A 27,840-nucleotide genomic window follows, 5' to 3' on the forward strand; every position below is an offset into this window, starting at 1 on the left:
GACCATCTGTGTGGCTAATTGAAAACACACGACACATTGAGCATTCGACCCATCCCAGACTTTGAGACTGCTTCTCTGTGTTTGCAGTCATGCCAAGTTTGTACTCTCAAAGAAAACTTGGTTTGTGCTAGTTTCTCTCCAATGACATGTTCTCTATTGACCTATGTTGTCACTGTATCAGATTCATATTCTTATAAATATACAGAGCACTCTTCTCCTTCATTATTGCTGCATCTTAAGCCTAGTTCATATCACACGATTTTCACCGCGATTTTGACGTCGCAGAGGATCTTGAAAGCCATCTTGGGTCGGAGGTGAGTTGGCAGATAGTCTGCCACGACAAGTCCTCATGTGTGAACAAGCCTACGAGCAAGTTGCCCCCTTGTCTGTGACTGGGACTGGATATCTGGCATTCCAGAAAACTGGAGAAGTCTGACACGACTGACCAAGAGCATCAGCCAATGAGAGGCAGGATACGTCCCATGTCAGTACACAGGAGGACAGAAGAAATGTGAGGAGGACAAGCTGCAGGGTTGCCAGGTCTGCTTATTAGCCGTGACGTTGGGGTGGATTTTTTGTAAAGTCGCTTGCAAATTGGAAGTGGCTTGTTTCTAAAGTGGAGTTGCTTATTTGGGCTTGCTCTCTAAACGTTGCCTTTTTCTATATCCGTCACTTCTTTTGGGCTTGTTTCCTTAGCCCTGGTTGCTTGTTTCTCTCCCAAGATCTGGCAAGCAGCGGCGTCCACAGGATCAGGGGGAGCACGTTGTGTTTGGACCCAGGCCCTGGAGGCAGATCTGATTCAGCACTGGGAAGAACATACATGCCTTTACGATGTGTCGTCTCCAAGTTAAAAAACGTAGTTTGGTGACGTCACCGCGTTATCTGGGGCTCTATCGGCGAGGGCTCGGTGGAGAAATGTTGTGGTGTGTACACACAGGTCGTAATGCAGTTGCCCAGACTCCCGATGACAGAAACACACGTCGCCAGGTATGAACACTCAAAAGATTACATAAGTCTCCGCAACGCAAAATCAGGGTGAAAATTGTGTAATGTGAACTAGGCTTTACTTGAACTACTAGAGCCTGCTGCAACAATGCAATGTTCAGTTTCAACTAGGGCTGCAGAATTAATCCAAATATTACCGAAAATGCAATATGACCAAGTGCATTGACCAAATCCCAGGAGCTGCAATGTTTTTAAAAGGTAAAATATGTCACAGCATGCCATTGTAAATGGCGGAGAAGCTCCAGCCTACAAATCACATTCCAGACATAAGGGAACAAGCTTGTTTGGTACAGACCCAAGCAAAAAAAAAAAAATCACATCATCGTCATTTTTATATAGATTTTTTAGTGAAAATGAATGCAAAAATGACCACTCACACTGAAAATTTACACAACTGCTTCTGAGTTGATACAACAAGTCAATCTGAGGATTTCTCCTCTTTGTCCAGCTCTGTAAATAGTGAAGTCAGAGAACCCAGCTTCTGAAACATTTTTGTGGTAAAAATTTAGTCATACTCTGTTCCCTAAATCCTTAAAATGGAGGGGACAAAAAAACAAAGTTCTTGCTGAGAATAAGTCTCTGTGTATGTTTCAGTCTCGAGGGGCCCAACAGTCAAAGTTCATAGAAATCACCCAGACAGCACTAAGCCACCAAAAGGGTCTGTTTACACCATAAATGACCACATAAGTCCACACTGAGAGTTAACCCACACCAAGACAGACATGCATTACCACTTACACCTGTTGTAGAGCTTAAGAGACTATCCGCTAAATGGATCTCCACTCTGCCCTTATGTGTCCAGTCTGTCAATGTGGAGGGATTAGGTGGACGGCTTGGTTTTAATCCGACAGGACAAATTGACAGTTCAAAACATGAGTTTACTCTAAAGTACAACTCAGAGAGCGGAACGAAAGAAAGGAGGGAAAGATGGAGGAAAATGACACGTCTCGCCCGGGTGTGCGCACACGTAAGTGTGTGTGTGGGTGTGTCAGAATTGTGGTGTAACTTGTTTTTCCAAACTCCTTTAAACTACGGTCACATTACCCTTCCAGGGGAGGGACAAGGAGACTGTGTTATTATGACTGCTAAACAGGTTTTGACGGACAGGATGTGCACATGGAGACACAGTGCGAGTCCACACTCACACACATACACACTCCTACTGTAAGCTTCTTAATGATGGCACTGAAAAGACCCTGTCAGGCCGTGTCAGTTTCCTAAGAGGATAGTAAATCAAAGATCCAGCAGACAACAGAAATTGGCTGTGGCATTTGAACACCAGAGGCTAAAATCCACTGAGGGGTAAGATTGTCTCAAAAAATGCGCAAAGAACAAGTAAAGATTTCAAAATATTAGCAGCCACCCACTGCATTGCCCAGTATGTTCCCCTGCAGTGTGGGCAGACTGTCTCTGCAGTGAGGCTGTGGGAGAAAGGGATGTTACAAAGCAGGAAACCACGACCTGTGTGACCTCAAAGCTCAAACAGTCAAAACAAAGTAAATTATTTCCTTTTTTAATGCCTCTCGTCCCTCACAAATATTCCACATGACTAGTGATCAGAAACAGAAAGAAAGGCCTGACTATTTTTGCCGATGTAACTAAATCTCATATGTGCATGCATGCACTTTGTCTTTTAGTCCAACTAACATCAGAGAACTGACAGCCAATCACCTAAAATAAAATTATGCAGATTATCTCAGGCATCCAGCTCGAGGGAGCAGCTCCGATCAAACATAGACAGAGATATTTCTCTTTCATCTTCGCAGCTACTTGAATAGCAGCAGTGGCAAGTGCCTGCCAAACAAAGAAACGGGCGAAAAGGAGAAAATGACAAGGGTTCTATTTTCAGCCAAAATCCCCCACCAACCACCCACGCTCTCGCTCTCTCTCTCTCTCTCTGTCTGTCTTTTTGCAACAAAATTACACCATGAAGTGTCCGTTCATCCCACAGCTCTCCGTGCCGTGTTATAAACTAGGTGAACAGGGCCAGCCAGCCTCATGAACTGGACCAGGCCGTCATGGAGAACAAAGAGAGGTGACGAGGGTAATGGGACTCTGGGTCAGTTGGTGAGAGTGAAATTAGGAACGGGGGGGAGGTGGGGGAATTCCTCTGGGAGCTGCATTCCCTCTGCACATCAGGCTATATCAGGAGCAGCTAGAGGAGGGACAAAACAGGAACTGATAAGAGGGGCAGTGAAAACAAAGAAAGTTGACTTGGCCGAGACTCTCGGATGGGGAGGAAAGTAGAGGAGAAGTGGGACGTGGGGGAACTACAGCTCTTAGGGAAATTGTAGCATAAACAACCACAGTGGGACGTTAAGTAAACAACCCCAATGCCACAGAGTGGGACAGCATATCTGTCTGGTGAAAGTGGATGATGAGCGGAAAAAGTGACACGGACCAGACATCTGATTTACATGCAGCAATTGTCTCAATGAGTAGTTTATTGCTGCTATTACTGGCTTTGTTTGCGCACTGGCCCCTGCTCAATAAAGCATAAAAATGCAAAGCTGCACAGTGTGCCCTTTGTGTACGGACACAAGAGCAGAGTGCTGAATTATCTCCCTTGATAAAAGACATGCAGACCTATTTCTAACCCATTCATTAGTATGGACATGCCAAAGACTGAGTCAACGCTCTACACCCAGGCTACAGCTTAGACATTCCTTACCTGTGAATGTTTTCATACTTAAATGCCAGCAGTTCAAACTAATTTTGTGCACGAGAGCTACATTAGTATCTATCTATCTTTTATTTATATTTTTGACCAGTAGGAGTTTGCAGATGGTTCTCCCATGTTAAACTTCACTACAGTTCTCACTCCGGCGTGTTTTTTGTCTAAGTATCTGAATGTCTTCATATTCTGGGGGGCAGCAAAGTCATATTTGTCGTCAATATTCCAAAGACCAAACGTATTAGGAGCAATTATGATTGTTCTGTTTGGGTCATTGAATCAAACTGAATTTAAAACTGAATTTAAATACAATTTTACCCCCAGTCAGGTCTGGAACTGCATATTCTGCCTAGGAAACTCTTGCAAGTCAGACTGTTTCAACTTAAAAAGGTTAAATGTCACATATGTTGCAGTAAAAGCCCTCATCTCAAGTGATAGCACTTTCTTCCCCTGAGATATAACATGTTCCAAACAACCATCTCAGTCCTTGCTCTTATCTATAGCCAGCACACAGTCGTGTATATGATGAGATTCATCTCTGTTCAGCTGAATGAGTGAACCGGTGTCTGCTGCAAACAGTCAAAACATATGGCAAGCTACGTCTTGTCTGAGATGGAGTACCGATGCCATAGAAAATCAAGCACAAGGTCAGAAGCAAAGCAGCCACTTGGTGCCAAGGCCAGTTATTCAGAATGTAAAAAAAGAGACACTAGGAAGTCGTCAGATGTCTCTGTCTCTCTAAAAAGCATGCAGCAGATGGGCAGACAAGCCTGTCCTTTATATTCATTGTGCCGAAGTGTCCATGAATCAAACACTCATTCCCAACTGGCTCCATGTCTGCAGCTCAGTAGCTGACCCTGACCTCTGACCCTCCCTGTGGCAGGGCTAAACAAAACCAACTTTTCTCCAGGGCAGACCATGGTGCATTCTCCACAGTGCACACACTTTTTCCATATGGTTTAAAGCTGCTATGGATGCAGGAGTTGGGTCAGTGTCAGAGTGTGTCCTCACCTTCTTGGACACGTGGAAGGTTGGACTGGTCAATTTCCAGCTCTGCCATCATTGTGCTTGATCTGTCACAGCCTCATGGTGATACACAAGACCCTGGGACCAGAGAGGGAATACTGGAAGTTAATATGTGGCTAAATGAAATTGAAGGCAAGGCACAACAAGTGGGAAAGAAACCCTTAAGTTACACAACCAGACCTTTAAGTGTAAGTTAAACAGACTACTGGTGTTAATGCAAACAAGTCAGCTAATGACTGACAAGCTAACACTGGCAGTGTTGCTACAAACAGTAACTAGACCCTGAAAGGTGAAACAGTATCTGAATTGTTGTAGGCCACTTGTTTATCGAGCAAAGTAAAAGAATAACCAGAGAAACATTCAGTCAGAGAGCCGAAGAGCCATTGTGTTACAACCTACCTGTTCCCAGCACGCTGCCCACACAGCCTCCAGTGTTGTGGATGTACACACAGCCTATTCAACAAGTACCAAACATGACAGCGAAGTGTCAACTTCGTCCACCGTCGCACTTTTCCCTCTCCCTCCCTCCTTTCCTCTCTTCTTCTTCTTCTTTTTGTGTCCCTCTCAAATTATCTGGAGTGTCACGAACGTGCTTGACCGTCTCTAACGCCTCCACTTTTGGTGTGAATGTTAAAACGCCAGCGACGGTTTCTTCTGTTGTTCATCAATGAAACAAAGCCCCGTCGACTCGTGATGGGAAGCCAGGGCGGACAAACTTAGCCCACAGCCTGTCGCTCCGGCTGCTTCTTCACGGCTCCTGTTCGGCAGCAGTGGGGGCGGTTAACGGCTGACGCCTTCAGGTGCTCCTCCGAGCTCGGACTTATCTCTTACGAGTCACGATGTTGCCTAATAAAAACGGCAATTCGCCCCTTTTTTATGCTTTTTTTTTATTTACAAGACATCTGGTGAAGGAAAGACCCCTTTCTCTAACATTTTTAAACAAGGTCAGTTAATCGTAGAGTGGCTTATAAAGCTAGTAATCCGGGAAAAGATTAGCCAACTCAGGCCAAAAGGTTATAAATTAAAACAGTGTACAGACAGGCGCAAGACAGCATAGTGTTCATACTGCTAGACAACCGGTTCTCACTTCCAGTTAGCGATTCCCATCCCACATAATATTACAGCACGACTATCACACAGGCCCACGCACCCACTTTCTCACCGAGTCGCCACATTTCTAACTGTTGGTGAAGGCAGCACTTAACCAGCCGAATGTTCCAATCACTCAAACAATGAAGCCTGAGTTTCCAAAGTAAAAGTGTGTTTTATTGATTTAATTGCAATAAATGCATTAAGGTAAAAAGGAGAAAATATCAGCAGGGACTGGTGCTGCAAAAGTGACCATTCTGGCAACTGTAAAAGTTTAATAGCATGTCTGGAAATATAACATTTCCACTTATGGGAGAGGTTTGCTTTGAGATGTCATGGGTTACAGATTACAAGTTTGCAAATAGAATAAGAACATCATGTATTAATCTTCAAATCCATGCCTCTCACAGAAAGTGGCAGATACTTAAATAGTACAGTGCAAAACTTTACAAAGTCATTTAACATAACTTGGACACTTCTGCAGCCCAAAAAAGGTGTACATCTTATAGCAGCTACCCCCTTAACAGCAATTCATGTGTAACAATCGACAACAAAACAAACCAAAACAGGCAAACAAGGCAAAATAGCAACAAAGACCAAATAAAACACACAAAATACAACTTACAAAAGGCAACTTGCGCGATTTAAGTTCCCTGCACCATTTTCTTCTACATCAGTATTACAGTCTGATCATCTATTTTCGTATTTGATCAATACATTATTTTTTAAATTTTTGCTTAAACCTACTTAATGTTCTGCATGTTTCAGTTCCTCAGGACAACTGCTCCATAAACTCAGATACAATGTAGTTTGGCATTGGTCCTCACCAATGGTTTTTTGAACATAAAAACACCTCTCAAAGCACGTTAACTTTCTCTCCTTTGAAACAACTTTTGGATACTTTCAGGTAATAATTGTTTTTCTTGTTTGCCCTGTACAAAAGTTGACAAAATCTTCAAATTTAAATATATTTAGTTTAATAAATAGTGAGTTTGTTGGTTCTCTGTATGAGGTTTTGTTCACAATTCTTATGGCTTCCTATTTAAGTATGAAAAGAAGGGCTAATGTAACTATTTTAATCACTCCATTAATAAAATGTAATGCATTACATTTGATTACTTACAAATGTTTTAAACTGGGCAACAAAGCTGTTCAGAAATAGGCTATGTCAAAAGAAGGCATTCCTGCAAGGTGAAAAGATGCAAAGCAACAGAATGAACTGTAACTAATGACAATTACATTTAGCCTATATTGTAATTTGATTACATGTAACTAGTTACTCCCTGACACTGAACATTTCACTTGACTTCTGTTGCAAGAAAAACCTGAAGTTGATTTGATGTGTGGCAAACTAACAGCCCTTATCATCATTTCCTCCCGTGTGCACCTGGATGGAGCTGCAACTCACTGATTAATTCAGATGGGCAGGAAACCTTCAAGCTCCCTGTGTCAAAAATATTATCAAAAGACTCATTTCTGAGGAGGATGAAACGCTGCTCTTAAAAAACTGTCTTGTAAATGTCAATGATGATGAAAATTTATAGGCTATTTTAGGTTTTGAAGGCTACAGGTTTTGTGACATTCAATTTGCACTCTGTCAAGCTGAGAGTCTTTGAAGACTGCTGAAATGACGGAGGAACAAAGAAGACTGTCTAGAAAGATATTTTGCCCCTCGGAGCCACACTGAGGAGTTTACACTGGAGGTTAATTTGCTGGAAATGTGTATAGGTGGTATATTGCACTGTTAACGTGGTTTTCTAGACGTAATGTTGCCCTCTGCTGGCTGCACATGTGTCAGTCACATATCCATGAGGTCGAGTGATGTCACCAAGTCATAAAAACCTGCCAGGCCACATAGCTTGGACTGATACAGTTGTTTGGTGATGTGTAGCTTTGGCATCCATGGCCTTTAGAAAATTCAGACTGTCTATATGTCAGATGCTTTCAGTCAATGTGAAATCAAATGTTGATAAATTCTGTAGCATCTGAATAATGCCTGGTGTTCCTATTGGGATATTTAAGTGTTTCAGTCACATTCTGCTGTTACAAGCTGTATAAACAGTACGTCACAGTCTCAAAGCAAAATATTTCTGTTTTTACTTCAGTACATTCTGAAGCTAGTGGCTCATATTCTGATTTTTTTTTCAGGAGAAACAAATTATACTTTCAGACCACAGAATATTTTGCATTCTTTAACCTCAACCACCCACCAGGTGAGATTTAATCAGACCGAGCACCACTTTGGCCAGAACCACACAACAATGCTGCTTTAATGCTGAATATCTTCAGCCCCTAGTCAACGGGACGACATGTAGAGGCATAAATAAGTTTCACCTTTAGTTCCGATAAGTTTTAATTTTACTTCCAGTCAGAAAGGGCTGAAGGAAAATTAATGCATACGACTGGATACATGAGATTTGGATTATACTGCTGCAATTTTGTGAGAGTTTATAAACAGATGTTGTTAAACATATGTTTAACAACAAAAAGTTGGGCAAAAAGTTTTCAAATTACAAAACACATAATATCATTGCTTTTTGTCCTGATTTAGCTCCTTATTAAACATGGTCCCCAATGACTCTAATTAATCAACAATGTTTGCCATTTTGGGACTCTTCACTTACTGCAGGCATGTGAGAAATATAAGGTTTTCTTCACAAACTCAAGGTAACATGACATAAATGATGGATATATTAATAGTCATTTTGTGGGTGAAGTATTACTTTAATGCAGCTGGATTCAAAACTCCATATTTTGCACTACATCTGCTACCTCAGTGTATTTTACTGCAGATACTTGTTTACATTCATACTAAACATTATAAAAGCAGGACTTCAGTTGTAATTAAATATTTTTCCATTGAGATATTGCTTCGTATACTAAGATTTACATTTAGTAAATACTACTAATAACAATACTACATAATACTACTACTACTACTATTACTACTACTACTACTACTAATAATAATAATAATCATCATCATCATCATCATCATAATGCTTTTAGTATAAATTCATTTATCACTGCAGGGACAGGGCTCAAATATCAAGTGTTACCATGGTAATTCTGAACAAACACATGGTTGTTACAGTTAATTTTAGCTTCTAAACTGTTTATCAGTGTTGTAGTAAGGATTGATTTTGGTCTCAAGACCACTCTTTGAAGGTCTCAGTCTGGTCTCAAACTTGACCATATTCTTTTTTAAGATGATCTTTTTGGCTTTCTTAGATAGGACAGTCTAAGCATGAGAGAGGGAGAGAAAGAGGATGACATGCAGCAAGGGGGCACAGGCTGGAATCAAACCCACAGTCACTGCTGCAAGGACATTGCCTTCATTTATGGAATACCAGCTCTACCCACTAAACCACTGGGCTCCCACTTGACCATATTTTTACTCTGTCTTGTCTTGGTCTCAAAGAAGACCCTGGATTTTATTTCAATACTGGTGAAGGCCTCAACTATGAGGATATCACTAAATTGCCTGCGCAAAATCAGAGTGCTGAATAAAGATGGTGAAGGTGATTTTAGCTCATTAGTGTTTGTATTCGTTTGCTCATAGACAACAAAGTTAAATTCCTACATATAACATTCGCCTCTGCAATGCCTTTTGATTATTTTATCAAGACATTTCTCATGGTACTCTTATACATACACACATACACTCACTGGCCACTTTATTAGGTACACCCGTTCACCTGCTGGTTAACACAAATAGCTAATTAGCCAATCATGGCAGCAACTGGATGTATTTAGGCATGAAGACATGGTCAAGACAACCTGCTGAAGTTCAAACTGAGCATCAGAATGGGGAAGAAAGGTGATTTAAGTGACTTTGAACGTAGCATGGCTGTTGAGTATTTCAGAAACTGCTGGGATTTTCACACACAACCATCTCTAGGGTTTACAGAGGATGGTCCCAAAAAGAGGAAATATCCAGTGAGCAGCAGTTCTCTGGGTGAAAATGCCTTGTTGATGCCAGAGGTCAGAGGAGAATGGCCAGACTGGTTCAAGATGATAGAAAGGCAACAGTAACTCAAATAACCACTGGTTACAACCCAGGTCTGCAGAAGACCATCTCTGAACCAACAACACGTCCAACCTTGAAGCAGATGGGCTACAGCAGCAGAAGACCACACCAGGTGCCACTCCTGTCAGCTAACAACAGGAAACTGAGGCTACAGTTCACACAGGCTCACCAAAACTGGACAATAGAAGATTGGAAAAACGTTGCCTGGTCTGATGAGTCTGGATTTCTGCTGCCACATTCAGATGGTAGGGTCAGAATTTGGTGTAAACATGAAAGCATGGATCCATCCTGCCTTGTATCAACGGTTCAGGCTGCTGCTGGTGGTGTAATGGTGTGGGGGATATTTTCTTAGTACCAACTGAGCATGGTTTAAACACCACAGCCTACCTGAGTATTGTTGCTGACCGTGTCCATCCCTTTATGACCACAGTGTACCCATCTTCTGATGGCTACTTCCAGCAGGATAACGCACCATGTCACAAAGCTCACATCATCTCAAACTGGTTTCTTGAACATGACAATGAGTTCACTGTACTCCAGTGGCCTCCACAGTCACCAGATCTCAGTCCAATAGAGCACCTTTGGGATGTGGTGGAACAGGAGATTCACATCATGGATGTGCAGCTGACAAATCTGCAGCAACTGTGTGATGCTATCATGTCAATATGGACCCAAAGCTCTGAGGAATGTTTCCAGCACCTTGTTGAATCTATGACACGATGAATTAAGACAGTTCTGAAGGCAAAAAAAACTATTATTTCCACTCTACTCTGTTCATACTGATACACATTATGGTGTATGAATCTCAAGAAAGTGTAGTATGTGTCAATGTTTGTTACAAAACATCTACCCCTTAAAGAAATCCAGATTCCACATTAAATTGCAAAGAGGATCCAGAATATAGCAGGATAAACCTCAAGTATGGGAGAGACAACATTTATTTTGGAGGCTGGAATAAGCTGGCAGCAGGACCTTGACTAATACAGAATATAAATCTTAATAGCTTTTTATGATATAAAGCAACACCTAATGGAGTGTCTGGCCTTCTGGCTATAAAATTAAATGTCACTGTCGCTTCGCCGACCCTCATTATCATACAAGAGACTGAACATTGACGTCACTACTTCTTATAAATATACAAATTATATACAGAGTTGCAAAATGTGACTCTGTAAATAGCTGTCTCAGCCTGTCCTCCAGTCTTCACTGATAGGAAAGGTTTCTGACTCTGTCTATCCATGCTGGACGTGCTAATAAAGTTTTATTGCATGACTAAGAGGAAGTGAAAGTGCAAATTTAACATCTTACCAGAACAAGGCCTCTAAATAATGTGCATGAATCAATCTGATTCAGTGACCCATGGAAAATTCTCTGCTGTCTTAAATTGACTTAAAATGTCAGATGGCTTATAGGCTGCAAGGCCCTGAACATTTTAGCATTTCCACTGAACCTCTGTGCAAGTAATTATGCCGTTTTATTAGGAATTCTCTCTGCTCTGTATGCAGCTCCGACTGTGAAGTTTTTCTGTGGGCTCTGAGTCAAGAGGATTCAAATGGCCCAAGAGTTTAATGAGCTGGTAGCATAAAAACATTAGTCATTTGGCTGCCCAGTTTCTCCACCTGCTCCCCTACAGGATGTTGTTGAGAGTGACATCTGAAACACCTGCTTCGATCCCATTTACAAAGTCAGTAAAACAGTCAATCAAGCTGAAGAGCTGGTAAAACACGACTGTGCCCTTGAAGCATGGGCTGCGGCACTTGTCTCTTTATTGAGCCTATAATTCACCTGTGACATCGTGTTGATTTATCGCAGTTAGAAGGGATGGGATTGTGGATATTGCTGATGGCTGTTTGTGGCCAGCAAAAGTGTGTGTCTGCTGCGTGGCATGGGGGAGGGGGGACAGGCTACAGCTGGAAGTATATATAACCCAGTTGGGACCAACAGAGCACGTACAAGTCTTCTTCTCACCTGAGGACCACCGTGAGACTCAGAGACACTTTCAGCGACAGCGTCCTGTAGATATGAAGTGTAACCATCTCCTGTCCTGGGCCTTCCTGCTCGTGGCCTCTGGCCCACTGCTGGCCCACCCCATCACAGAATCTGCGGAGATGCCCTATCCAGGACCTGGTGAGTGGGAAGTCATACCTCCCTTATTGCTGTTATTAGCATTTTTAGTAATAGAACGTAGTCTGTGATGGTTACAGCTACAGTTGGTAACTTTTATGAAAATAACTTTGTGTCATATTTGCTGAAACTGTCACTATATCCTGAAAGAAATACAGGAGACAGATCATGTTCCACCTTCTCTTCCTACTACTTTTAACAGCTTTCATTAGAATCTACCGCGGCGCACCGAAAACACCCAACCAGAGCTCAGGAGCCTCTAACGCAGCTGTCAGTCATCGCAGTCAGCGCTGATCAAATATGAATCGAGATCCTGTTACTGAATTGCCCATTTCTCACCTCAAATGTTTTCAGCAACATATTTTAGTGTACTGTTTAGCTGTAAAATGAGAAAGTTTGTGAATCGGCCATCATGCTGGAAACAGTCAACCAAAGTACCATGCACAGCCCACCAGCCGGACTAACTTTGTTATTTAACAGCTAAACAGTACACTAAAATATCAGATGAGGAATAGGCAATGCAGTGACAAAACCTTGTTTCATTTATATTTGATCGGCGCTGCCTAGTTTGACAGTTTGACCACAGTTCACGAGCAGTGACAGGCAGCTGCGTTTGAGACTCCTCGGCTCTGATTGGTTGTTTTTGTTCAGGTGTTTTAAGGGTTAGAATAAGGCAATAAAGTAGGCAGAGTAGTATGATTTTTCTTTTCACAGATTATTTGTCTGTAGTGTGAGGATGTACTGGCAGTTTTAGCAAATATATAAAAAATATTTCCAACTTTCCAAAGTTTCCAACTACAGCTTTAATGGCAGACAGTCATGTCCTCAGGCCTTGAGGTAATTACTTCAGAGTTGCGGTATTGAACGCTGATTGTTCTGCCAAAGTTCACACACATGGACCACTGATGGAGGATTTCTCTGTTGCCAGTTCAGTTTTCTATTCAAATAATTTAAAAGTCATCATTGTGCGTAGAATAAAAATCAAACTCTGTGTTTCCTACAAAAATACTCTAAATACATTTCTAGAAATTGTAGAGTGTGACTCTCTACCTGTCAACTGTGTGTTACCAACTTTGTGTGGCTGTTGGGTTACTCCTCAGCATCAGTGGAGGACCGAGGAGTCGGCGCTCTGGATGATCTGTCCCTCTCTGAGCAAAGCTTCCCTCCTCAGGACGGTGCTGGTCTCAGATATTCCTCTCTGATATCTGGGGAGTTTAACAGAGATGGTAAGAAACACACATAGACACACAGTTTATACTGAAGTGCTCAGACTTGGTGCAGACTCTTGCTTTATCCAGGGAAAATCACCCACTTTGTGCTCCACATTTAAAATCATACACACACTGTAACCATAGCTTTCTGTGGTTGGATACCAAGCAGCACCACTAGAGAACTAGGTGGTCTAAGGTATTGATCAAGAGTGGGTAGTTATTGATAGAGGTGCACACAACATTCCCTCATTTTTCACACTCCTTAAACTTCACTCTACACTACCCAAAAGCCTGACGTGCACAGAAACATGGCTAATGCAACAAGCTGACACACATTATCTCAAATATCTGAATATTCTCATGTTTTACTTTCTCTCAGGCGTCAGAACAAGCCTGCTTCCTCGAGGGATGAAAAGAGAGGTGAGTTCTCCACAAACATTATCCCTACAACAGCACAGTAAAGTAAGCTATACTGTAAACTGAATGTTGATTGCTGCTGCTTTATCCTGTCTTTCAGGTCCTATTGGAGAAACAAAGTCTCCTAAATCCTTTCAGCCACGTGCTGGGCATCCGGAAACAGTTCAGAAAGAGAGCAGGGAATTCTGAATGTTTCTGGAAATACTGCGTCTAAAAAAACATGTCAACAGGCATCAATGCCACACACAAGAGACAGGGCTTGCACTAAAACCAAAACCCCTATCTTGCACTCACATGCAGACAAAATAACAAACATCATGCATGCATACACTGTGCATATGCATGCCCAGGTGCATGAACTCACACATACACACTCACATACATAAGCGCTGTCTGTATTTGTTCACACAAAGAACAATGCCATTGGTGTGATTGAGACAAGTTGCTTGGGGGCTTTAAGATGATTTATTGAGACTATGTTTATGGTATGTGAAACTACATTTGTTAAAAGTCCCTGGTTGTCTGATGTACGACCAAAAGTCTTTTAAATGAATGTCAAAGGTTATGCAGCCCTGTATGTTGAATAGAAATAAAACTATATTATAAATACTCTGCTAAATGTCTTTTCTTGATAAAAAGGTGTTGCAGAAGCGGAGAGCAGAGGAAACCACTCACCCTTTCGTAGAAGTAAAGAAAGCAACAAAAAGACGGAGCAAAGTGTTCTCGAGTTTTCTTCATTTTTTCCTTTTTTTATTATTTTACAGCAGAAAGAATATAAAGCATTCAGAAAACATCTTCCATATTTTAAGGGCAATTCAAAACGTTTTGCATGGCTTCAGCAGCTGAAATCTCTTTTTTTTTTTTTTAACATATCCATCGAGTCAGTGACGCTTGTACATGCACAATTACAAAAATAAAACTTACAAACAAGAGAAGGGGAAGAAAAAGGAGGAAAGCAAAACACATTAGGAGAACCAAGAGGAGATGAAACTTTTTAAGGGGGGGGTCAAGGGTCGGGGGCGGAGAAAAATTGGGTCACATAACAGGGAAAGACAGAGAGAAAGACAGCTATAGAGGAGAGGAAAATAGATCTAACACTAGTTCACATGCAAAGTGTCGAGGACCCGTGACTTTCTATCAAAGCAGGGCCTTTTTTTTTCTTCTCGGTTTGGAATTGATGAAAACGTGCAGTTCGGTAAAGGGTGCCATATAATTGCTGTCCATAAACTACTGAATGCTTGTCTTGCAATACTGGCATTTGCATAAGAGTAAGTCGACTACATGTGTCCAATCATTTTAAACTTCACTAGGTCTATAGGTCTCCACAAAATAGTTCTTTATTGCTCTGTGTCCACAAGTGGAATATGTTGTAAAACTGTTTCTGTTCTGTTGTCCTGATGTGCCTACCTTTCTCTGGTTTGGGTGCTCGGGGAAAAAGAAGAGGAGGAAAGGCAGATTCCCAGGTCAATTCACAGAACGTCTCGAAATTGATAATACTGTGTGTGAAGAGTGCCTATCAGCTAACCTGTCATCCCATTCATAAATGGCAGTAAAAACAAGATTTGCAGGTGAACTTTTCATATAACTACACTCTTAATCTTAAATACCCTCTACACTTTGTCACTTAGATAAATTAAAGGCCTAAAGAACCGGCCAGAATTATACGATGATTTGACAGGCTCCTATGACAGAAAGTCAAATCATTTTTCTTAATGAGCTGTATATGACAGGACTTTATTCCAGGGCTCCACCGCTGTCTGCTGTGTTCAACGTTACTGAGAGGAAATGGATTATATTTCATTCATTTTAAAGACTTCAGTATCGCAGCGCTGAACCTGTCTGTCTTTACCAGAAAGCCCCGCTGAAAGTTTTTTCAGTATCAGCTTCTTCTGCCGTGAATCACGTGTCCTGCTCTGTTTCCTCCTCCCCATTTTGGCACCCTGAGTAAAATACAGAAGGGAGGTGAACCAGTCCCTCAGCCTGGAGAAGAGCGATGCCGCTCGGTGTACAAATGAAACTGACACCTTGACATGTCTGCGTGTGCTGTGTCTTGTGCATGTGTCTGTGTGTACCGTGTGTCACTTAGTTAATACTTGCTATACATACTGTCACAATGGTCTCCAACCATTTGTCCTATTTGAAGTTGGGAGCACACTGATCAAATCTTAAAAAGAATAAATAAAAAAACGGAAGAAATAAGTCTAAAAAGTTAGAGCTTGGTCTTAAAAAAAAAACCACAATCCTGTCCTCATGCTTTGCTGTGAAAACGTCAGTAGCTACTGAGTATTGATCATTGGCTCATTTGTAGGTTTCCCGTCAGCCCTGCAGTCACATGCCCTCTGTCTTTCGGAGTTCTGTGACACGTCAAACCAACGTTCATCGTTTTACAGAACAGTAAGTCTTTTAACAAGTCTATCTGACTACCGATTCTAGGAAAATAAGCATGCTTTAGGTGCAGTTCTGTCACCCAGTTAACTATTTTACCCATGCAAGCATAATAAATCCTTCTCCTTTTTTGCCACGACATTGCATTGGCTATGCATTCTAACCACAGACCAGGAGGATGAATGCGAGGCAACAAACCCCAGTAGTGGCGTTTCTAAGTGTGATTTTAACAAGCTGTCCCATTAAAAAAAATAACATAAAAAGAAGGCATAAAAATCAAAGTAAAGCTTAGCATGTTGACAAGCTGGAGTGCTGTGCTGATAACTGGAGTGAACAGGGAATATCATATTGTCGCTTTGGTGAGTGTAAGGTGACGGTGACGGATGTGTGTTCATGCAGAGGATACAGAGCTGTGTGTGTGGGTGACCACGTCGTCTCACATTCTCTCAACCTCAGGTACATCGGATGCATTCTGACACTGAGTTTGTGTGATCAGGATATGAATAGGCACTTTCTACATAAACACTCGGGAAATAATAAAAGTTTACATATCGGGCGTGTGGCAGAAAAAACAACAAAACAACCAGTCAGTCGAGAAAATAAATAAATCAGAGAAACACCTTCGTAGCCTAGTAATTATTGAACAAACATGACAACACTTCAATAAACAAAACTCAAGTTTTTCAGTGGCACTTGGCTGAATAATCAAATGTCATTACTTTGATACAGAATACACTTCCTGGTAGTTCTGGTAGGAATATATTAGAGGAATTAGGCAGCAACCAACAGGCACCTCTAAACCAGCAGCTCCTCTTTCAGATTGTTCCAACAGCCCAGTCAAAACTGTAATATATACAGTATATATATTACCCAATGGACAAGACACATCGTATGCCTCGTAGTTATAAATGGCACCAGTGCACTGTTTTTTTACACATTAGTTACAGTCATTTTGGCTCATTGACCGTGCATCAAGGCAACTTTTAGTGCTGCTGTTTAGCACCTGTGACTGTCGGAACAGTCGGTTTTGCAAACGTTTTGAGCTGCTTGACGAAGAAATCCACTCATGTACAGTTATGCTACACATGTTTCAACCAGACATTTTTGTTCTTTTTGACATGGAATACAAGGTCTGTTTAGACTGTGGCAGCCTTGATCAAGGTGCTTTCTTAAAATTAAAAGATTGTATTCGGAAAAATCCGTACAAGTGATTACAGGGATCAGCCAAGAATTGATCGATCAGTGTTTGCTGCAACATTGTGTAAATTTAAAGAGGCGATTTAACACCATGGGCAAGGCTGACAATCTTTAACATCAGGCAAGATACCTCAGTAACACATTCCATTTGCAATGACAACAAAAATAAAAAAGTCAAACTCTGCTATGGTGTGTTCAGTGATGGTCAAATGCTTCAGTTATCTGTGGGAATGGTGGAGACATGAGAGACTTAAATGCTTTCTGCTTTAAATATGACTCCCTCTGCAGACTGTGTACCTTATTGTTCTAGTGATCCTCGACCACCTGTGATCGTATGGTCGTCAGTGCTAGTGTGTATTTCACTGTATGATTATCTGTTCTGCAAAAATTAACTTAATTCTCTTCTTAAGCTATATAGCATTCACATACCTTGGCACCATTGGCAAAAGATTCTTGGTAGCCCAAAACAAACAAATGATAATAAAAAAAAAATGTAAACATAACCATACTTGTTTTTAAGATAATTTTGCAGACTTCTCCTAACTCTAAATACAGTATTTTTTTTTACTTTTTATATTGCAATAATATCATGCTTTAGCAAAATGTTCTTCTCAAGAACAATCAAAATAAAATAAAATACTCTAATAGTGAAATAGTTTTAATTTTACAGAGCATAGCCACTACTGCTTTTGTTGTTTTTTTTTCCCTTTTTGACTCTGTTCATACTTTTCATGCACATAGCTCATTTTTATCCCAGTTATTTACACTATTTACAAACAATACAACCATACTTCTTAGGCATTCAAACAAAACTATACAAATATTCTGTTTTTGTCTCGTACCTGTTTTTGACCCATTTTTAATGAATAAAATAATATATTTCTAAAATACAATCCCCTTTGGGTAAATGTTTTTTTTTCCTACATACTTTCAGCCTTCTTTATATACAGAAATCGCTCAATTGTCAAAAATATGGATTTGTCAAACCCCTATTTTGGGACAAGCTTAGGGACCCCTCAAAGAATCTCTAAGACGTCAAGGCAATGTATGTGATCTTCCCCTCAAAAGCCTTCACAGGCTCTGAAGTTCATTTAAAAAGAACAAGTAATAACCTGCATGACCATAACCGTTACAACACAAAATAGGCAAGTTCTTTTCTCGTTAGGTTCCAGAGGAGCAATCAACCGAAAGAAGCGTAAATGAAACAGAACGAAAAGAAACAGGACAATACGGGGATAGCTTCATTACCGAGATGACCGAACTTATGGGGAGAGGAGATGGAAACAAAAAGAAAATCAGAGGATAGGCTGAAAGACTAGACCATAAGCACACAAGCAAAGACTTTTCTTGCCAAGAAGTCATGCATCTTTTTCTTGGTAGGATTCAACAACATAGAGTCTGAAGATACAGATCACCAATACATTGGACATGATGGAACAAATACATCAGACAGTATGGAACAAATTCAAGTAATAAAGTGACAATATATACGATAAAGCATAGGGTTTTTTTTAAGAAATGGCAAAACAGAAATATTTTATCCCCCATCTGCATGGTTAAACCCCTGGACTACATTCATTTGTAGCTCCACCCGTGTGGGCAGACTGGTGGGGCAGAGCACAGTGGGACAGCTGGAGTTGTTGAGCTAAATTGAATAATCATCTACAGCAGTGGACAGAAGTGGGCGTGTGGGTGACCAATATATTTGGTTTAAAAAAAAATCCTTCTTCAAATGAATCGATTGGTCACTTAAAAAATTATGAAATACAATTAGAGCCCAGAGTGTTTCTGCGTGGTCTCCCTATCCTCTGAGATCTTCTGCAGCAGCCTTTTAATTCACGTCTCTCGAGGTCCTCGTGTTTGACAGACCTCCTCAGGCATGTCCTGCGTTTGCTTCCTTTTCACTGTCCGAAACCTCTTCGTATTCAAAAAAGACAAAGCAATCCATGAAAAAGTGCAAAAAATGCCATGAAGCAAATGTTCTGCACCCCCCACCCCGACCCTTTGAGTTTATAATCCCGTAGAAGTTGCCACTCTCCGATCGAAATCAAGTCAGTGGAAAGAATAGATATGTGAAAAAATGCTGTTGTACATGTAATAGTAGTTGAACCAGTAACACCGCAGTAGTAGTAATAATCGCAGTGCTTGCATTGATGTTTTTTTTATTTCATTTCTCGTAAAATGTCTTGGGTACAAACAAAAAAGAAAAAGAGGAGTCAGGAGAGTGATGTCACATCGCGAGGGGGCTCTTCTGAGGGGTCTCATGTTCCCTGGCCCTTTTCAATTCTTTCACCCTGAAACACAGAGACAGATAAGTGTCCATGAATGCAACATCCATGCCTTGGATGTCTAGTTACAAGCTTATCAAGACACACACAGGCCTGACAGTATCACACTGTTCAGCCAGAGCTATCAGAACAACATCAAGTCAGCGCAGATCGTCAGGAGCTACAGCTGGCCTGTGAAAGGAAATGTTGGTCAGGATTGAACTTACACTTTGGAACGAACAACAGAGGATAATTATAGGACTGTTACAGAATCATTACCATATTAATCTACTACATTTAGGATAAAATGCACCTCTGTGACACAATAAATACAAGAACTCGTCATGAAATGCATTTGATTTTGAAGTGTCCCAGCACAATATGGTAATGTTATCATAATTACTATAATTACAATTATTATTTGAGTTAATACTGCTCATTTCACAGTGACACTTAACACCCTAAAACACTTTTTCCCCCCACAAAATGCAGCATGTGACACTTGTGTCTCACAGCATAGAGTGCCTACTCCTTTGATTAATGCAAATAAAGTTTAGAACTTCAGGACTGTCCTTCTGCACTTTTGCATGTTTAGTAAGTGATTAAAAATGAATCATTACCCTACATGTATATGCTGAAGGTAGAGGTCACTTCTACATATAAAAAGACTAATGGCATTTTTCCATTCACACGTGCTTGCTTCGCTTGGCTCGGTGTGTCTGCCTAACACCGCAGGGATTTAAGTCTTCATTACAACAGGGCTACCTGATTAAAGGTGTGTCTGTAACTGATGACGCACTCGTCTTCAAAGCAGCAGGCTGATCCACAGCTAAAGGTCTCTCGTTATTATACTGCGAGTGTTTCTTTTTAATTACACAGCATGGCAGGTAAAAGAAGTTTACCTGTTGGAGGTGAACTGTATGCAGAGGTGCAGTAAGAGCATTTCGTCTACAGCTCTTCATCTAACAATCTAAAATGTTCCTTTCCCTGCTTGTATTCTTCCTCCCTGCAGTATTTGTAGACTTGTCTTTATTGGAGAGTAGCTGCTAAGAAACATTGTAGTGGTATGCTGTGAAACTGTGTTTGAAACAGTGGTATGAAAATCGATGATTATCATACCATGTACATTAGCTTATCTACAGGACTGCAACTTACATGCAACTAAATGGAGAAGCTCACCTTCGTGTGTGCATCTCCATTCCTCCTTCACTGCCTGACAGATGTTTTACACATACTTTAATTTATAAAATGGTTTCAAGTGTCAGTTATAATACAGTGTTTGTTCAACCAAAAAAAAAAAAAACTTCTGTTCTGCTAATTCAGTGACAAATACATTTAATTTCCTATAAATTTCCCACAGTAAAAGTCCCTAATTATTTCGTTATATAAACGCAGCAAAATACGAAATGTTGAGTTTTCATCAGCACTAACTTAACACAACGCCTAAATAGCTCGCTAAAAGCGAACATGAAACAGTAAAATAACCCTGATAACTGAAAGTACAAACAGGGACACAAAGGAGAAACATAAGTCTTGCAACACATGTTTGATTCGTGGGGAAGAAGGGGTGCTGTCAGGGATTGGATGCGGTCGGCGAGACGTCACCACTACCTACTTGGAGGACCAGGTAGTGGTGGTCTTTGGGAAGATGGAGTCAGGCCAAAAGCGTGCCTTTTAGCCTGACTCTGAAAATGGTTAATCTTGAGAGCAGGTTACACGGCTCTGCATGTTTAAACTGACTATGGAAAAGTAAACTGGAGCGGCAAGGTAAGACTCTGTGCCGCCGAAAATGCCAATGGAAAAGCCCTATAAAAGAACTAATAAGTATTTCCAAACACACTGGTAAAGGCTGAGGAAAAATGCCCCATTTATGGAAAAAATAGCAACTGATAATTTCAAATCTTCACAACTGCACTGTCTGGCAGCTCACGAAAGAATACCACCACAAGCTGGTGTGGGTTCACAGAAGAGACACATGTCTCAAGTGTATGAGCAAAACACGGTCAGCCCGTCGACTACAGAGCACTCTTTACCCCAACAATTGATTTCAACACATCAGCCACTGTCATGTAATGGATTTAGCCCTATTCTTATTCTTAGCAGAAGTTAACTACTGCAACATTCATGTGTTGAAAGGAGGCAGACTACGTGGATGTACGGTCAGATGCGGTGTTTGCTGCACCCTCTCATGCTGAGCTGAAGGACTCCCTGGAGGTATGAATCCATTAAAGCTCTGTGGTTTAGTCCCGATGGGTGGAGGAACCTATTGTTTGTGTTTTTTTCCTGTGACCTATATGCTATCACAGCTTCCTAACCTATATCACAGCACAGCAGACAAGCCTTCCATAAGAGGCAGTTACATCAACAATCTCACCTGCTCTAAAAGCATGGTGCCCTATTTTAGGACAGTATTCAGCAGATATGGAAAACAGCATAAAATATGAATGTCAACAGCAAGAAGGTCAAGAATTTTTGAAAAATAACCAAATGCTCAACCATCTGTATATATGCTGTATATGATGTTCTGGGCTTTTCTTCACTCAGGTTTATCTTTTCCATGGGTGGATTATGAGACAATGGGCCCCTGGGCACAAATATGCACAGGAGCAAGACAGACAGATTTTGTGGTTTTGCCTCTTTTTTGTTGTTGTGTTGCATCTCTCTGTAGTCAGTTTGAGTTTCTTCCCAGTCAATCATGCTACAGTATTCTGAGTGACATTTTGCAGATGAAGGCCAGGCAGGGTCCTGATAGTTTGGGCCCCGAGGCCCATTCGATAATCCATCCATTAACTTTTTGTACTGTATTCTTTAAATTTATTTGTTTTGTTTTGAACAAGCGCACATAACACATTACACAGTTTGACACAGTTCTAGCAAATGGAAATAAGAAGGGTTCAGTCCCCTTCTCGGTCTGTCGAGTGGCTAGAAACAGGACACACAGCCAGTCAGACAGACAGACAACTACTTGAGAAACAGCAGGCCCATAGCATGCCTAAAGGTAGAAGAGCAAGGCCCATAGTTGTCACCACTCGACATGCAGCAGAATAAAACATGATCCAAAAAAGCTTCCCGTTTTCTCAAACTGTCTCAAACTATCTGCATAACCACACAAAACTAAAATTAAAAAAAAAAAGAGAACAAAAAGTAATTCCCAAGGAGAGAAAGACAGAGATAAAGAGAGTCAGAGAAGTGCCTGTTAAGTGTTGCAGTGATATTGTCATTCATAAGCATTTTTGTTAGTTCAAGATAGGTTCTGCTCTTAATCTGAGCTTCTCAGTCCACCTGTGGCTCCAGTCGGCAGCCTTCATGCAAGCAGGCATCAAGCAACAGTGATGGAGAAGGAGGTAGGGTGGGTGGAGGGATGGGAGAGAGAGAGAGCAAAAGGAGATGATGAGAGTGAGGGAAGGAGGGAGAGAATGCAAAGGCTGAGACCTCAGGAGGAGATAATTGTATTAATAGAGTGAGAGTAAGAGACAGAGAGGGAGATAAGAGGGAGAAAAGAGGCACAGAGAGAAAGAGAAAGAGGCACGAACTGAGTTGCTGAGGCTGCACTCACCCGCTTGAACAGTCTATGGTCCATCAAGGGGCTTGGCATAAACAGCAAAACAATACCAGACAGCTATTAGCACACAGTAGGCACTGTGAAGGAGGGGGCGAGGACAGGTGGGGGCCAAATACAGTGAGAGGGGGAAGGGAGGTGGAGCTTAGGTGTTGGAGACATTTCTAACCACCCAGTTTGCCCATCAAAAATAAATCAAACACACAACAGCGAGTAAAAAGAACAGTTGAGAGAAAGACAAGAGAGGACAAGATCATGAAAGTAGTGATGGTTTCTACTGTGTCTTACTGATTAGCTCAAAGGAATGTTATTCTTTTAGACCATGAACCAATCCGTGCAGTGAGTCTGGATGTGAAGTTTTATCTAGTGAAGCTGTGTATGTGTAAATGTTAGTGTGTGTGTGAGTCGGTGTTGGGGGTCTACCTGTGGCGGCAGCGACGTAGGAACCTCATGATCTTCCTGGCAGCCTGATCCTGCCTCTTTGTGAGCAGACTACCTCTGAAACACCAGAGAGAGAAATTGAGCATAGCGTTAGTTCAGGCAGGACACGATGTCAAGTTCAGCTCATATCCCAGCCACATCAGCTGATCTCAAACAGCCCAGTCAACTGATGGAGCAACTGACTGATGGAAGGGAGTCAGCTGATAGATCACATGATTCCTTTCTATGCAACCAATTGGTGAATCTCATTCAGGGCGCCCTATTAAAACTGCTCTGGCCTGCCTACTGTTGCTGCTTCCTCTGCAAGCTGCTTTGCAACCCGCCTCCACCCCAGCTCCTCCTTTTCATGTTGTGTCTGACTTATCAATGTCATTTCTGTTTGTCATTGATGCTGCTCTGTTCTGTTCCCAGACAGTCTTTGCTGCTGCTCTCCCTGCCTTAGGCTTTCCATGTAGGCGCATGGAAGGGCAGGGAGGTTTGCAATCTCTGTCTCAGGCTTTCCTCGTTTGCACGTGGAAGGGCAGAGAGGTGTGCTTTCTCTGCCCTAGGCTTTCCATGTAGGCATGTGGATAGGCAGAGAGGCCCCAGATCAGAGCCATACCAAATATAATACTGCCAGTGGAAATTAAGTTAAGTGACTAAAGTATTCCTGACTCAACAGTGTTTTACTGTGTGGAGAGCAGCAGTTGAAAACTGGAATGTATCTCAGTTAACATGAATTTGTGCCTTCTCTTATTTTTCATTGAAAATGTGAAGGATTCAATTCAAAAACATGATATAATTAATAAGCTAAAAAAAATCATAACCTGGAGCTGACTTTTCATAAGCTCTATTCGCACAGTACTAGTATTACCATGTTATTTAGAAATAAACCCTCTACACGTTTGTGTTCTGTGCAGCATATTCGCATGGAATAAGCAAAGTCTGTATTTTACCTGAATTTACTGACACTATCCCATGGATACCATGCGCACATTCATTTATAACTCCACTCTGCACAATGCAAAAACACAACACCACTTGCGGTGACGTACTGTGTTAACTTCCTTTTTTAAATGTGGGTTAAACAAACAGATCTGATTCTGCTGCACATTGGCATGTCATCCATCTCATCATCTGGTAAGATTTCACTCCTCTGATGGATTTCAGCTTGCTTTTTCTGTGAATGGGTCTCCATGCTGCGTAGCCTCCTGCACCCAAAATGTTGTCAGAGCTTGTATTTATAATTTCCAATGCAGCCTCCGTTATTCTTGGTAAGGAAACTTGCTAAGGGGACTTAGTTAGGGGTCAATTCACAGAAATACTGATTTACATAAAACTAATATTATCACATGACTAGGGCTGGGTGTTGGTACTTAATACCTTTAGATATTGACCAAAATAATCCAGTACCAAGTATTACTGAAGGTTCTCCAGTTAAATAATATCACATTTGATCTTTTTTGTATCCAGATCTAGAAGAAAAATACATTTGTAAGGTTTTGCTTGCAGCCAATCACTGCTGATGTTCCTCAATTTAATGTGACTTGTGATTGGCTGTCTACCACAGCAGCTACAACTCATACAGTCTGTGGTGTGGTGCAGTCGAGTGCAGTGTATTTGACAGAGTTCGCAGTTCAGTGTGCTGAGATGCCACCAAAACATTCCAAGTATGGCTATACCAAACACCTGTGGCACCTGATGGCATTTTACACAACTGAATGCTTACATTCACATGATGGGTATCGAATGAAGTACTGTATTGGTATTGGTATCACTTTAAGGGTATTGGTTTTAGTATTGGTATCATAATTTTTTAAACAATACCCCGCCCTCAACATGACCTCTGTGGCAAAATATGGCAGGTAATTTGCAGTGGATTTTTAGACAAATTCCGGACATGGCAGACTCACATGGGATAAAGATCCCAAATGACGTCCGCAATCATTACAAAAAATACTAGAGGTCCCCAGGTAATACTAGTCCTGTGTAAATAGGGCTATTGTCCCTAAAATCATTCTGTAAATGTGTCTGTCCATAAATGACTGAAGGAATCTATTTATCCATAATTGCACATGATATTGCACATCATGTTGTACTATGACACAGTGTGCTCTTCATCATCCCGTTGTATTTAGCAGTGTGAGTATATTCCACTATTTGGCCCACAGGGTGTAGCTGAGTGTCTACCTCAGTTTGTGCTGCACCAGGGCAGCAGCGGCCCCGCGGTGGTGGGGCTTCAGCCTGCCAAACTCCTTGTAGCTGCGGTAGTATTGCTGAATGAGCACGGCAGCCCTCCTGCTCTGCTGAAACTTCTTCTGTTCGTGGTAGCTGCGGAATTTACTCTGGATAAGGATGGCGGCCTGCGTCATCTTCTTATAAAGTGCATACTGCCAACGAGAACAAAACAATATGTCAAGCTTTGCTGGGTGGGAATACCGCAATACTGCTATGGGTTCACGCTGCAGTGGGAGACCTGAAGTTTGGCAATGAATTCAGCTGCTGGTAGTGAAAAAGTTTTACCTTCAAGGCTATCCATGTTAGCTTGCAGACAGAGAGAGGGAAAGATCGTGAATGATACACTAACATACTCTAATATCCTCACAAACTTAAAGACCTTCATTAAATAAATTTAAATTAGTTAGCTCGGGTAGATATCTGTCTCCCAAAAGAGTATGATATACACTAATTACATCGGAACCTGTAAACAAAGGCACTAATTAGATGTGATCATATCAGGGACACTTCAGTGCTTTGGGGGTGCCTACCTGTTTGTACTTCTTGTAACAACGTTGAATAACAGCAGCAGCTACTTCCTGTTGCTCTCGGAGCGGCCGCCCCTGTTGGAGAGTAGAATGGGATAGGTCAGAGGTCACAGTTGAACCTGCATTTTGCCACAAAGGATATTGGTGGCTCTGTCAAGTCTCCCTGAGGTCTCCTGGTGGCCGGCATGTGAATGCCACCCCGGCATGAGTCCACCCCCTGATGAACTGGCCCCCTTGTGAGCAGTGGGGAGGAGGAGGTAAACAGTTGAATGACAGGGAGCCAAAGGTCCACCTCAGTATCAGGCATAACAGATGGCTGTAAACGACAGCGAACAGTTTGTCATGTGAAAACTCATTAAAAGTAGCTGGGGTGGGTGGGTAGCGAGTTGAGGAATGGGATCGGGCAGGGGGAAAGGACTGGTGTGTGGAGAGCTAGTTAAAAACAGGCAGTAGCAGGCTCCATACACCTAACTAAGAGAGAGGAACAGAGGCAAAGAGAGAGAGAGGAGGAGAACATAAGCTTAATTGTGTCTAATTGGAGCAGGGATACGGGGGACAGTGCAGTCGTTCCTCTAAGCAAGGCCATGCTCTGCTCAAGGCACCTTCCCATGCTGAAACCACAGGGACATATTTGGATATATTTCTGTTTGTGTTGCAATGTGTATATGAGCAGAAGAACAGAGAATGAGACAGAGGTAGAGACAGAAAATGTGAGTATTATTAAGCATGATAAGAAACAGTATATCCTCAGATGAAAGACACTAATGAACCGTAGCACAACCCTAAGCTCCATAGCCTGGAACCAAATAAAAACGAACCCTTCAACATCTCTCCGAAAGCCAGAAACAAAACCATCTAATAATAACACCAGCCCTGTCACTGCGGGCTGCAGTACACACAGCATATGGCACCTGAGCGCCGGGCCTGTACCTTGTACTTGCGGAAGGCAGTTTGGACTAGGCGGGCGGCCTCATACAGCTCTCTCTGCTCTGGATCTGACAGAGTCAGCTGGGCCAGGTCTCGCTCCACCTTGCTGTTGGAGGCATTGATGAACTCACTCCAGTCAGCTGGGGATGGGAGTGTAGACCTCTCCAGGGGCCCCTCTCTCAGCGGGGACCCCCCAGGACTGAGGCTGGGGTTGGACGATGGGGTCAGGGGTTCGTTATAGAGAGATCTAAGGAAAAAGATGACAGAAATTTTCACATTATTTTAGACTTTTCTTTCTTACATATGTGTTTAGTGTGGGAAAGCAGCAGGTAGTGAACACTACACCTGTCCACCTAACACCTACACTTAAGATCAATATGTTTATCTAACTTATACAAACTGTTTAATTCTTTTATGCAGCAGTGGTGGATGTAGAAATTGAAGTCCTTTTACACTGTGTGCCAAAATTCTTTGCCACCTAAAGCAATTTAGCAACTCATAATTGGAAGTGTTTATTTTTAGGTTATTTCTCTGACTGCCTGCAAACTTCGTCAAAAACTGTGGTGGGTGTAAATTAAACTTCCAAAAAAATAACACTGTCACAGATAATAAGCAGTCCTGAGCCACAGTCAAATAAAACTGCCTCTCTTTTCAAATTAGCATCCCATCATTGACTATGTTTACAGGCACAGAATATTATGGTTTTTGCCCTCATCCCAAAAAAGAAAAAAGAAAAAAAAAAAA

At 41.6% G+C, this 27,840-nt stretch overlaps 3 protein-coding genes and 1 long non-coding RNA gene across 14 annotated transcripts in view; 2 read left to right on the top strand and 2 right to left on the bottom strand.

The window, feature by feature from the left end:
* ccdc187 (coiled-coil domain containing 187) overlaps positions 1-5,925 on the bottom strand; it is a 24,401-nt gene extending 18,476 nt beyond the window's left edge. Inside the window, exons 1-2 of one of the 3 annotated variants that reach the window (XM_078169847.1) lie at positions 5,105-5,925; positions 4,691-4,783 (exon numbers count right to left, since the gene is read on the bottom strand). In XM_078169847.1, the coding sequence (XP_078025973.1) occupies positions 4,691-4,742 (52 nt within the window). In that variant the 5' untranslated portion in view covers positions 4,743-4,783; positions 5,105-5,925. The remainder of the gene's footprint in view (positions 1-4,690; positions 4,784-5,104) is intronic. The other 2 variants (XM_033629228.2, XM_078169848.1) reach the window with 2 other exon arrangements.
* Positions 5,926-11,760: 5,835 nt separating this feature from the next.
* LOC117258898 (urotensin-2-like) lies at positions 11,761-13,939 on the top strand. Its single transcript, XM_033630121.2, has 4 exons — positions 11,761-11,951; positions 13,049-13,174; positions 13,539-13,579; positions 13,677-13,939. The coding sequence occupies exons 1-4, from the start codon at positions 11,846-11,848 to the stop codon at positions 13,788-13,790; spliced, it is 387 nt and encodes a 128-aa protein (XP_033486012.1). The 5' UTR covers positions 11,761-11,845; the 3' UTR covers positions 13,791-13,939.
* A 1,958-nt stretch (positions 13,940-15,897) lies between these two features.
* The window catches only part of LOC144464136 (uncharacterized), a 31,850-nt gene continuing 19,907 nt past the window's right edge, over positions 15,898-27,840 (top strand). The window contains exons 1-2 of one of the 2 annotated variants that reach the window (XR_013491929.1): positions 15,899-15,970; positions 21,562-21,639. This is a non-coding gene — a long non-coding RNA (uncharacterized LOC144464136). Of the gene's footprint in view, positions 15,971-21,561; positions 21,640-27,840 lie in introns of both variants that reach the window. The other variant, XR_013491930.1, reaches the window with a different exon arrangement.
* Positions 19,251-27,840, bottom strand: part of camta1a (calmodulin binding transcription activator 1a) — a 373,492-nt gene continuing 364,902 nt past the window's right edge. For 5 of the 8 annotated variants that reach the window (XM_078169853.1, XM_078169851.1, XM_078169852.1 and 2 more), the window contains 6 exons: positions 27,100-27,343; positions 26,173-26,244; positions 25,928-25,948; positions 25,595-25,794; positions 23,408-23,482; positions 22,732-23,012 (listed from right to left, as the gene is read on the bottom strand). In XM_078169853.1, the coding sequence (XP_078025979.1) occupies positions 22,859-23,012; positions 23,408-23,482; positions 25,595-25,794; positions 25,928-25,948; positions 26,173-26,244; positions 27,100-27,343 (766 nt within the window). In that variant the 3' untranslated portion in view covers positions 22,732-22,858. Of the gene's footprint in view, positions 19,453-22,731; positions 23,013-23,407; positions 23,483-25,594; positions 25,795-25,927; positions 25,949-26,172; positions 26,245-27,099; positions 27,344-27,840 lie in introns of those variants that run through there. The other 3 variants (XM_078169855.1, XM_033630118.2, XM_078169850.1) reach the window with 3 other exon arrangements.

This window comes from Epinephelus lanceolatus, chromosome 8 (assembly GCF_041903045.1).
Source record: "Epinephelus lanceolatus isolate andai-2023 chromosome 8, ASM4190304v1, whole genome shotgun sequence".
NCBI classification, from domain to species: Eukaryota; Metazoa; Chordata; class Actinopteri; order Perciformes; family Serranidae; genus Epinephelus; species Epinephelus lanceolatus.

What these genes read in the sequence shown, in the direction of transcription:
- LOC117258898 (XM_033630121.2), top strand. Translation starts at nt 11,846, where the DNA reads ATGAAGTGTAACCATCTCCTGTCCTGGGCCTTCCTGCTCGTGGCCTCT. An exon ending in GATGCCCTATCCAGGACCTG is followed by an intron (nt 11,952 to 13,048) that starts GTGAGTGGGAAG and finishes GTTACTCCTCAG; the next exon opens with CATCAGTGGAGGACCGAGGA. An exon ending in CTCGAGGGATGAAAAGAGAG is followed by an intron (nt 13,580 to 13,676) that starts GTGAGTTCTCCA and finishes CCTGTCTTTCAG; the next exon opens with GTCCTATTGGAGAAACAAAG.